Genomic DNA, 12452 nt, shown 5'->3' with positions numbered 1-12452 from the left:
GATTCATCATTGTTTCTTTGAGTCCCCACAGAAATCTGTAAATCATTGTTGCAGTTATTGAAATGTTACATAGAACACAGAACAGTACATCACAGCAACTGGAATGCATTGAGTTCATCAGAGAGGGACTCGCTGTTGCCAACAATACTGTGTGCCTTCGCATTGTAGCTTGTTGTAGCGTGCAAGCCTTGTCTACAGATATCTATCTGTGTCATAGGCTCAAGACCTCAGCACCGTTCTCTTGGCATTCTTAATCGAATGATTGAATTTACCTCGATGGACTTTTTGCGTTGTTTGGGATGATTTGACTTGAATGCTGCAGTCCTGGCCTTCACCCGGGAATGGAGCTCACGGTTCATGCATGGTTTCTCGTTGAGGAATACACACATCGTCTTCTTTGCTACGCAGTCCTCTACACACGTGCCGATAAAGTCTGTGACAGCAGCGGACCCAATCTGAAGGAGGGTCCCAACTAAAAATTGTTTTGACTTGAGAATTAAGGGACTGAAGTTTAGGGGTAACATGAGGGGGAACTTCTTTACTCAGAGAGTGGTAGCTGTGTGGAATGAGCTTCCAGTGAAGGTGGTGGAGGCAGGTTCGTTTTTATCATTTAAAAATAAATTGGATAGTTATATGGATGGGAAAGGAATGGAGGGTTATGGTCTGAGCGCAGGTATATGGGACTAGGGGAGACTATGTGTTCGGCACGGACTAGAGGGGTCGAGATGGCCTGTTTCCGTGCTGTAATTGTTATATGGTTATTATATGGTTAAAAATGTCACCTATCCATGTTCTCCAGGAATGCCGCCTGACCCACTGGGTTACTCCAGCACGTTGGGTCCTCTTGTGTAAACCAGCATCTGCAGTTCTTTATTTCTACAGCAGTGACTTATTCATCTAGGTTAGCCACAAATTCCTTAAATATTAAACCAGTCCACTGACACAAAGCAGGCACGGAGGATGGACGTCCTCTGTTTCCCCAGATCAGCGCTGCACTGCACAGCTCTCCCCAACAGCACAAGGGAAACCTCCATGCAACAATGCTGGACCCATTCCAGTTCAAAAGTTCACCTTTGCCAGAACGTTCCTGGTCCCTCATTAGCCACACATTCTCCTGCTCAGTCCCACGTGGCACTAGAATTATTCCAGAGATTGAAATCATGGAGGTTCTGATCATGGAGGAGCTTCCGACAGGCGGCGCGCGGCAGAAGGACTCCCGACGGGCCGCTGCCAAACCCCAGCAGCAGGCCTGGCTGGACCGCCGTGGAACGGGGAAGCCTGCCTGGAGTGGGAGCTTCGTCTGACGTTTGCCCCCGGGGACTGGGAACCAAAGAGGAGAGTGGAGGGAGTTAGCAACGGCAGTGGACGCTGGACAAAGGGCCAGTAAGAAGAACCGGGGATCTTACCTTCAAAGTCAGCTGTGGGAGGCAACCCCTGGAGCACAAAGGCCGAGCGAAAAGAGAGATGATGGATTGCAGGATGATCCAAATGGAGGTGACTCCTACAACTGTGGCCAGCTGCAGCTGCGACTGAAAATGGCACCAAAACTCTTGCATGTGGACTCTGGGCTGATTCTATGCATTCTGTACTTAATCGGGGATTGTACTTATGTATGGCAATAATCTTACAGATCTGCAAAAAAAAGAATTTCACTGTACCTTGTTACATGTAATATTAAAGAACCATTCAACCTGTTGTCCTGAATTGCAAAGTCCTCCATCTGTCTCCTTGGCCACATTCTCCTCGTCTTCTGCGCAGTCCCACGTGACACTAGAAGTATTCCAGAAATTGAAAAACATGGAGGTCCTACCCTTTAATTTGCTGGAGACACAAGGACCTGTAGATGTTGGAATCTTGAGCAAAACACAAAGTGACTGGAGGAACTCAGTGGGTCAACAACATCTGTGGATGGAAATGATCAGTCTGGAAAAGGGTCCCTACCTGAAATCTTGTCTGTCCATTCCCTCCACAGAAAGTTCCTCAGAGTTCCTGCTGGAAATGTCAGCTTAGACGGTGAGAGTGGCTGGCCGAGAACTTGATGTAGTGTGTTGCGGTGACATTGCTCATGGCTGGTACTAAAATTATGGTTAGCATCCGTGCTTACTTTAGTTTAGTTCAGAGATACAGCATGGAAATAGGTCATTTGGCCCATCGAGTCTGCGCCGGCTAGCGATCGCCCATACACTAGTTCTATCCTCCACCCAAGGGACAATTTACAGATGCACAATTAACCTGCAACCCTGCATGTCTTTGGAATGTGGGAGGAAACCGAAGCACCTGGAGAAAACCCACGTGGTTACAGGGAGAACGTACACATTCAGCTCTTTGTGAAAAATGCATAATGTCTGGTTTAACACCCCCGGCACCAGCAACAACATCCACCACATAAGCTGAGGAGGAGGAGGATTTGAGACAATATTTACCTGGCAAAGTGACCTTGAGACCACCAGAGGAAGCAGGCACTCCAGAGCATCAGCCACTGAACGTTTTAGAATAAGGGATGGAACAAGTTCAAAAGTCTTAAAAGCAGTATTAGGCAATTTGGCCCATTTAGTCTATTCTGCCATTAAATCACGGCTGAGAAGAATTACCTTTGTTACATGCCAGTTTTAACTCCTGCTGCAACTTACACCCTACATCCGGGCTACTATTTGGGGGTCTGTAAATAACACCAATTAGTGTCTTCTTGCCTTTACAATTCCTCAAATCAATCCACAGTGACTCTACCTCGTCAGTCCCTATGTCTTCCCTCGCAAGGGACTGAATTCCCTCCCTCACCAGCAGAGCTACCCTCCTCCTCTGCCCACCTGCCTGTCCTTTCTATAGGATGTATAACCCTGAATATTAAGTTCCCAGGCCTGATCCTCCTGCAGCCACGTCTCAGTAATCCCCACAATGTCATATCTACCAACCTCTAACTGAGCCTCAAGCTCATCTACTTTACTTCTTATACTTCGCGTATTCATATACAATACTTTTAATTCCTTACGCATCTCACCTTTCACATCGATCCCTATTGCACTTGGCCATACGCTCCTATCCCTTTGTGAGCTTCCTTTCCTGTTAATTCTGAGGTCTTCTTGTGCTTTTTCTTCACCCTTGCTCTTCCCCTTCCGCCTTCCTTAAAAGGCTGCTGAAGCAAAAGGGCTACTGCAAACAGCAGTAAAACGTACATGGTAGAAGCCAGTCTTCAAACATAGTCGAAGAAGGTCGAAGGAGTTCTTCTTCATAGTCGTGGGAGGTCTTCAACATAGTCGTAGGAGGTCGTGCACATAGTCCTGGAAGGTCGTAGGAGGTCGTAGGTTACCACAACCTTGATTTTGTTTAGGTCGTTTAAGGTCGTCAGAGGTCGCGAATTAGGTCGTGAAAGTGAGACAGGGGCTTAAATCATAGCCTTCTCAAAGGCTTTCTGTTAAATGGGAAACAAGACTTATTTCAATGGGAAACAAGACTTAGATGGACTTCATCGACTTCACCACCAATTTTTATCCTGCACTCAAATTTACTTGGACCATCTCTGACACCTCCCTCCCCTTTCTTGATCTCACAGTCTCCATCACAGGAAATAGACCATTGACTGATGCCTATTACAAACCCACTGACTTCCACAACTATCTTGACTACACTTCTTCCCACCCTACTTCCTGCAAAGATTCTTTCCGCTACTCCCAATTCCTGCATCTATGCCACATCTGCATCCAAGATGAGGTGTTCCATACTTGGACATCCGAGATGTCCTCATTCTTTAGGGAATGGAGTTCCTATCTCCCATCATATGTGAGGCCCTCACTCGTGTTTCCTCAGTACCCCGCATCTCCGCCCTTGCTCCCCCTCCCCTAGTCACAACAGAGACAGTCACCTTAGTCCTTACCTTCCACCCCACCAACGTCGCACATAACACATGGTCCGCCACCTCCAACGGGATCCCACCACAAGCCACATTTTCCCATCTCCACCCCTTTCTGCCTTCCGCAGAGACCGTTCCCTCCGCACCTCTCTGGTTAACTCATCCCCACCCACCCCACCCCCTACCCAGATGCAACACCTGTCCCTATACCTCTTCCCTTGATTCTGTCCAGGGATCCCGACAGCCCTTTCAGGTTAGGCAGAGGTTCACTTGCACCTCCTCCAACCACATCTACTGTATCCGTTATTCAAGATGTGGACTCTTATACATCGGCGAGACCAAACACAGACTGGGCGATCGTTTCACGGAACACCTTCACTCAGCCAGCATGAACCTACCTGATCTCCCGGTTGCTGGACACTTTAATTCTCCTTCCCATTCCTACACAGACCTTTCTGTCCTCGGTCTCCTCCATTGTCAGAATGAGGATGATGCAAATTGGAGGAACAACATCTCATAGTTCACTTGGGCAGCTTACAGCCCAGGGGTATGAATTATGATTTCTCTCACTTCAGGTAGCCCCGGCATTCCCTCGCTCTCTATCCCTCCCTCACCCAAGCCACACTAGCTTCTCATTTTCACCCTAAAAACAGCTGACAATGGCCTGTTTCCTTTATCATCGTCACTTTTTTGCATATATTTTATTCATTGTTCTTTATCTCTCCACATCACCGTCTATATCTCTCGTTTCCTTTATCCCTAACAAGTCTGAAGAAGGGTCTCGACCCGAAACATCACCTGTTTACTCCAACTTTTTGTGTCTATCTTCAGTTTAAACCAGTATCTGCAGTTCCTTCTGACACTAGACTTAGATTTTTTTTTAGTTAATGTTGATAATGGAAAGATTTTGATATGTTGAATTCAATTTCTCACTGCAGTAAGATATAGCTTTAAGATTAACAAACCTGTTGAATGATGGATGGCGGCAATCAGTGCCGTTCTGTCAGAGTTCCAGCATCCTGACCTCCAGTGCTGCCTGTGTGGAGTATGCAAGTTTTCCCCATGAACACTTGGGGTTTCCTCCTGGTTTCCCCTCATCCCAAAGACATGCTGAGGGGCAAGTTAATGACTAATTGTACATTTCCCCTATTGTGGCAATGGCCTGATGGGCCGAATACCCTAATTCTGCTCCTATAAACTTATGAATGTCTGAGCGTGCGGGTGGTGTGAGGGGGGGGGGTTAAAGCTGATGGGTATGCCAGAGAGAATTTGTTAAGGGCTCAACAGGCTGAAGGGTGGCCTCTGTTTATGAACAATATGAAAAATGATGATCAAAGAATGTCAACTTAACTGCTTCACTAATATCCAACAATGATGGAGCCCCCTATCCCTATTTGGTCCACGTCGACCAGCGATCGTCCCATGCTCTAGCACTATCCTACACACTAGGGACAATTCACAATTTTACCGAAGCCAATTAACCTACTAAACCTCACATCTTTGGGATATGGGAGGAAATCGGAGCACCCAGGGAAGACCCGTGCGGTCACAGGGAGAACGCACAAACTCCGTACACACAGCACCCATAGTCAGGATTGAACCTGGGTCTCTCTCTCTCTCTCTCTCTCTCTCTCTCTCTCTCTCTCTGTATAGTAACAACTCTACAACTGTGCCACGTGCCACTGTGGACTCTTATCCAGCAAGTAAGTAGAGATAGTCAATGAATGCTGGTTCACCAGTACCATTCTCAATAACATGAACAAATTATTTAAGATTATTCTGAAGGTTGACAAAAGCAAGGACTTCCAAAGTAATTCCTGGCAAATTGTTTATTATATTGATATGTTCAAATAAGTAGGAACAAAAAATAAGTTTAATAATAAAGGAGAAATTAGTCAGAACCTTAAGGAATGTAGGAAGTCCACTGAAGTTGTTGCAGTAGTTGGTTTCATGTGATTAGTTTAGTTTATAGTTTAGAGATACAGCATGGAAACAGGCCCTTCAGTCCACCAAGTTCATGCTGACCATTGATCACCCGTTCACACTAGTTCTATGTTATCCCACTTTCTCATCCACTTTATACACACTAGGGGCAATTTAAAGAGGGCCAATTAACTTACAAACCCACAAGTCTTTGGAATGTGGGAGGAAACCAGAGCACCCGGAGGAAAACCGCGCAGTCACGGGGAGAATGTGCAAACTCCGCACAGACAGCACCCGAGGTCAGGATCGAACCCAAGTCTCTGTGAGGCAGCGGCTCTACCAGCTGTGCCACGGTGCCACCCACAAAGGGATATTTCCCACAGAGATTGTGTTAAGGAACACCAGATGTATCTTAGCAAGAACCATACATAGGAATTGTAATCCCTTTTGGTTTCTTAAGATGTATTAAAACATATAGGGCTAATGGACTTTGAACTGGAGTACTGAGGTTTAGTGATTAAATCAGTGAAAATCCAAATCCTTAAAATAATAATCCGAAGACACTGATTCAAATTCCAAAACAGTTATTGGGTGATTGAAATTCAGTGAACAATTGGAGTTACAAGTTTATATCAGTTGTGCTGATTATGATGATAATCTGATTGGAATACCAAGAAACATCTTGCCTTTAAGGAAATAAATCTGATGCCGTTTTAGATCTGGCTCCTGACCCAAAGCATAGAGAGTGAATATCCAATGAAATGCCCAAATGGATTGTCAGGATGGCTGCCAGCAATATCTTGCAACGTATAGGGATCGATATCTTATACCATGTAAGGATAGATAATAGATGCTAACAGCAATACCTTGAAAGAAAACTTTAACGTTAAGTGAAAAAAGACACAAAGTGCTGGAGTAACTCAGCGAGTCAAGCAGCATCTCTAGAGAACATGGATAGGTGACATTTAGTTTAGTATAGTTTACTTCATCGTCACTTGTACCAAGATACAGTGAAATGTCTCTGTTGTGTGCTAACCAGTCAGCGGGAAGACTATACATGATTACGATTGAACCACCCACCCTTGTTAAGACTGATTGTGGTGGTGGGGGAAAGAGGAGGGGCCAGGACAAAGTCTGGCAAGTGATAGGTGAAACCCCTCCTCACCTGTATCCACCTATCACTCATCAGGCTTTGTCCTGCACCTCCTCTCTTCCAATTTTCTCACCCCACTAATCAGGCTGAAGAAGGATCACTTCCCCATGTTCTCCAGAGATGCTGCCTGGCCCGCGGAATCCAGCACTTTGTGCCTTTCTTTTATAAACCAGCTTCTGCAGTTCCTTGTGTCTACATTTAACATTAATTAAGTGCTTGTGTTCCTGGAGCTGTGAGCAAGACATGCCATCTTTAATGACACAGTCTTGCTACGAGTACATAAGATGGTAACTACATTGCTATTTAAACATCAGAATTAAGATGCTTAAGGTATTTAAAATTCCTGCATTTCCATAGTACGGCAGAACATGCTTGCACCAATCCGTATTTTGATTTGGGAAGTTGGATGACATAATCCACATCAATGTTTCCATTATCTTCAAAAACAAAATTTACTGATAACAACTCTGTGAGCTTATTTGTTGCAACCAACTGAATTGGTGTGTTCTTTTTCTTCTATGTTTTATATAAATCAGTTCTACTATGACATAACTTCCCTTCCATTATAGGTGAAGAAGGCACATTGAGTACTTTCCTCATAGTTCCAAGTGCTTTTGGCTTCTTTGCAGCTTTGGGCGGCGTGCCTCGTGGGCAGGAACACGGTGACTTCGTTGTCTCCAGTACTTTCAAATCTTTTTTATCTGAAATATCACAAGTATAATAAATGGGTTACATAGTGATGGGTTACGTAGTGAGTCATAGAGAGAGAGTCATACAGTGTGGAAACAGGCCCTTTGACCCAACTTTCCCCACACCGTCCAACATGTCCCATCTATACTTGTCCCACCTGCCTGCGTTTGGCCCATATCCCTCTAAACTTGTCTTATCCATCTACCTGTCAAATTATTTCTTAAACGTTGCAATAGTTCCTGCCTCAACTACATCCTTTGACTGATCATTCCAGTCACCCACCATCCTTTGTGTGAAAAAGTTACCCCTCAGATTCCTATTAAATCTTTCCCCCTTCACCTTAAACATGTCCTCTGGTTCTCGATTCCCCTACTCTGGGCAAGAGACTCTGTGCGTCCACCCGATCTATTTCTCTCATGATTTTATAGGGCGGCACGGTGTCGCAGCAGTAGAGCTACTGCCTTGCAGCGCCAGAGACCTGGGTTCGAATCCTGACTATGGGTGCTGTCTGTACGGAGTTTGTACATCCTCCCTGTGACAGCGTGGGTTTTCTCCGAGATCTTCGGTTTCCTCCCACACTCCAAAGGCATACAGGTTTGTAGGCTAATTGGCTTAGTATAAATGTAAAATTGTCCTGATTGTGACTAGGATAGTGTTAGAGTGCGAGGATAGCTGGTTGGCGCAGACTCAGTGGGCTGAAGGGCCTGTTTCCGCACTGTATCTTTAAACTAAACTAAACTAAACTTCTATAAGATTACCCCTCATCATCCTGCACTCCAAGGAATAAAGTCCTAGTTTACTCAACCTCTCCCTACAACTCAGACCTTTGAGTCCTAGCAACATCCTCGTAAATCTTCTCTGTGTCCTTTCCAACATCAGCATCTTTCCTATAACATGGTGCTCAGAACTTTATTTTTTTTTTAATTGATTAACAAATTGGAAAATTTAAGACAGGGTAGTCGAAAAGGAGTTACCCAGTTGAATCCCAACATCCTAAACTGGGTGCGTAGTCCTAGGAGGACAAGGCTCTTTAAATACACATCCATGTTCAAAGGGCGAAGGATTCTAATACCCTTTTATGCAGTGTGATTTGTTTTGTCCCCCTCTCTCCAATACTTCTTCCAATTACTTTAAATCTATGAACCCTATTTTCTATTAGCTGTTCTGGAAAGAAAAGTACAGTAGATTTAAAGTTAGATCTTCAGAATAAAAGGACATATCTTCAGAATGGAGATAAGAATTAATTTAGCCAGAGGTTGGTGAATTCCACAGATGGATGTGGAGGCCAAGTTATTGGGTATTTTTAAGGCAGAGATTCTTGATTAGTAAGGGTGTCAAAGATTATGGGGAGAAGGCAGGAAAATTGAGTTGCGAGGGAAAAATAGATCAGCCATGATCAAATGGCGGAGTAGACTCAATGGGCTGAATGGCCTAATTCTGCACCAAAGTTTGGTTTAGTTCCGAGATACAACGTGGAAACAGGCCCTTTGGCCCACCAAGTTCACGCCGACCAACGATCACCTGTTCACCCTGGTTCTATCCTACACACTAGGGGCAATTTATAGAAGCCAATTAACCTACAAACCAGGATGTTTTTGGAGTATGGGAGGAAACTGGAGCACCCGGAGAAAACTCCGAGAAAACAGACAGCGCCTGTAGTCTGGATTGAACCCGGGTCTCTGGCGCTGTAGGGTAGCAACTCTAACGCTGCACCACTGTGCTGCCCTAAATAGTCGACTTGTCCTATAGTCTATATGGATTCTTCCCATTCACCCTGTTTAAGCCTTTCAAATGTGTATAATTCTGTCGCACCTCAGCCTCCTCCAATGAGAAATCTTTAAAGTCATAGCATAACTATCCCCAACCCCTCATTCCCACCATACACATACAGTATGCACACAATCCCCCAATCCCCTGCTCCTATTTTCAGTCCTTTAACTAATAAACAAAAGCATTCTAGATGCCCTTTTAATCACCTGCCATGCTACTTTGAGAATCCATGGACATCAGCTCAAGGATCTCTCCAAGGTTCCACTCATTATCTTCCTATTTATCATATTTTCCCTAGCGTGTTTTACCTTTTCAGAATGCAATTCCCCAGATCAAATTATATTTTAAATCTTCCACTAAACTGACTCAACCATCCATTTCTTCCTGTGATCTTGAGCTTCACAAATAATCCTTGCTTGTAAGTGATCCATATACAGTGCATTCAGAAAGTATTCAGACCCCTTCACTTGTTCCACATTTTGTTACGTTACAGCCTTATTCTAAAATGGATTAATTTGTTTTTATCATCAATCTACACACTATACCCCATAATAAAAAAAGCGAAAACAGGTGTGTAGAAATTTCTTTTAAGTAATTAAAAAGAAATAATTGAAATATCACATTTACATAAGTATTCAGACCCTTTACAGTACTTTGTTGAGGCACCTTTGGCAGTGATTACAGCCTCAAGCCTTCTTGGGTATGATGCGACAAGCTTGGCACACCTGTATTTGGGTAATTTCTCCCATTCTTCTCTGCAGATCCTCACAAGCTCTGTGTCAGGTTGGATGGGGAGCGTCGATGCACAGCTATTTTCAGATCCCTCCAGAGATATTCGATCGGGTTCAAGTCCGGGCTCTGGCTGGGCCACTCAAGGACATTCACAGACTTGTCACAAAGCCACTCCTGCATTGTCTTGGCTGTGTGATTAGGGTCGTTGTCCTGTTGGAAGGTGAACCTCTGCCCCTGTCTGAGGTCCTGGATGTTCTGGAGCAGGTTTTCATCAAGGATCTCTCTGTACTTTCCTCCGTTCATCTTTCCCTCGATCCTGACTAGTCTCCCAGTTCCTGCCGCTGAAAAACATCTCCACAGCATGATGCTGCCACCACCATGATGCCTGGTTTCCTCCAGACGTGACACTTGGCATTCAGGCCAAAGAGTTCAATCTTGGTTTCATCAGACCAGAAAATCTTGTTTAGGTGCCTTTTGGCAAACTCCAAGCGGGCTGTCATGTGCCTTTTACTGAGGAGTGGCTTCCGTCTGGCCACTCTACCATAAAGGCCTGATTGGTGGAGTGCTGCAGATATAGTTGTACTTCTGGAAAGTTCTCCCACCTCCACAGAGAAACTCTGGAGCTGTCAGAGTGACCATCGGGTTCTTGGTCACCTCCCTGACCAAGGCCCTTCTCCGCCTATTGCTCAGTTTGGCCAGGTGGCCAGCTCTATGAAGTTACAAAGTTTTTCCATTTAAGAATAAAATGGAGGCCACTGTGCTCTTTGGGACCTGCATTGCTGCAGAAATTGTTTTATAACCTTCCCCAGATCTGTGTCTTGACACAATCCTGTCTCGGAGGTCTACGGACAATTCCTTCGTCTTCATGGCTTGGTTTTTGCTCTGACATACCAGTCTATATAAGGTCCGGCAGTTGACAGTGTGTGTGCCTTTCCAAATCGTGTACAATCAATTTAATTTACCAAAGGGGGACTCTAATCAAGTTGTAGAAATATCTCAAGGATAATCAATGGAAACAGGATGCACCCAAGTTCAATTTTGAGTGTCATAGCAAAGGGTCTGAATACTTATGTAAATGTGATATTTCAGTTATTTCTTGTTAATTACTTTGTAAATTACACATGTTTTCGTTTTTTTATTATGAGGCATTGTGTGTAGATTGATTATAAAAAAAAAAGAATTTAATCCATTTTAGAATAAGGCTGTAACGTAACTAAATGTGGAAAAAGTGAAGGGGTCTGGATACTTTCTGAATGCACTGTATCTGCATGCCCTGCATATCCATGCACATAAACACCACGATTGTAGCTGCCTCCATCACCACCACCACCACCATTGACAGCGTGTTCCAGACACTCACCACTCTGTGCAAAAACATTTGCCCTGCACATCTCCTCTAAACGTTCCCCCTCTGACTTTCATCTTTGTCTAGTCTTTAACATTTCTACCCTGGGGAAAAGATCTCCCCTAAATTACTGAAGTTCCAGAGAAAACAATCCAAGTTTGTCCAAGTTTGTCTGAAGAAGGGTCCCGACATGAAACGTCACCCACCCTTTTTCTCCAGAGATGATGCCTGACCCGCTGAGTTACTCCAGCACTTTGTGTCTATCAAGTTTGTCCAACCGTTTTTTATAGCCAATTTCCTCTAATCCAAGCAGAATACCTCATAGAAACATAGAAACATAGAAATTAGGTGCAGGAGTAGGCCATTCACCCTTCGAGCCTGCATCGCCATTCAATATGATCATGGCTGATCATCCAACTCAGTATCCCGTACCTGCCTTCTCTCCATACCCCCTGATCCCTTTAGCCACAAGGGCCACATCTAACTCCCTCTTAAATATAGCTAATGAACTAGCCTCAACTACCTTTTTGTGGTAGAGAATTCCAGAGATTCACCACTCTCTGTGTGAAAAATGTTTTTCTCATCTCGGTCCTAAAAGATTTCCCCCTTATCCTTAAACTGTGACCCCTTGTTCTGGACTTTCTTCATATGAAAGTCCTGACATCCTCGTACCTTGTCTGCACACTCTCCAAAGCCTCCAATTTTTCCTGTTAAGGGTTAGGAGTAGGGGAAGCTGATATATACATGATGGATAAAGGAATATAAATGACTGTGAGCTAAAAAGTGGCTGGACAAGGCTTGTACGCAACCTAAACATCATCACGATGAGTCTGTTGGACAACATGGACTATTCTATGCATTTTAAATTAATCCACGAATAACACGGTCTCTGGAAGCAACCCATTAGTTGTTCTGGTTGACTTTAAATTACTCTGCCTTTCAGAGGGAAAATCGTATATGTGTCAGTGCTGAGACAGCTGTTCCACCAGGAA

General features: G+C 44.4%; 1 protein-coding gene across 1 annotated transcript in view; it reads right to left on the bottom strand.

The window, feature by feature from the left end:
* Window positions 1-7041: 7041 nt before the first annotated feature.
* Window positions 7042-12452, bottom strand: part of LOC116974372 (protein TBATA-like) — a 46555-nt gene continuing 41144 nt past the window's right edge. Inside the window, exon 10 of the mRNA XM_033022752.1 lies at window positions 7042-7624. Coding sequence (XP_032878643.1) covers window positions 7440-7624 — 185 coding nt within the window. The 3' untranslated portion in view covers window positions 7042-7439. The remainder of the gene's footprint in view (window positions 7625-12452) is intronic.

This window comes from Amblyraja radiata, chromosome 1 (genome assembly GCF_010909765.2).
Source record: "Amblyraja radiata isolate CabotCenter1 chromosome 1, sAmbRad1.1.pri, whole genome shotgun sequence".
Lineage (NCBI taxonomy): Eukaryota > Metazoa > Chordata > Chondrichthyes > Rajiformes > Rajidae > Amblyraja > Amblyraja radiata.
Note: the sequence above shows the minus strand (reverse complement) of the source record. Positions and strands in the feature narration are given on the sequence as shown.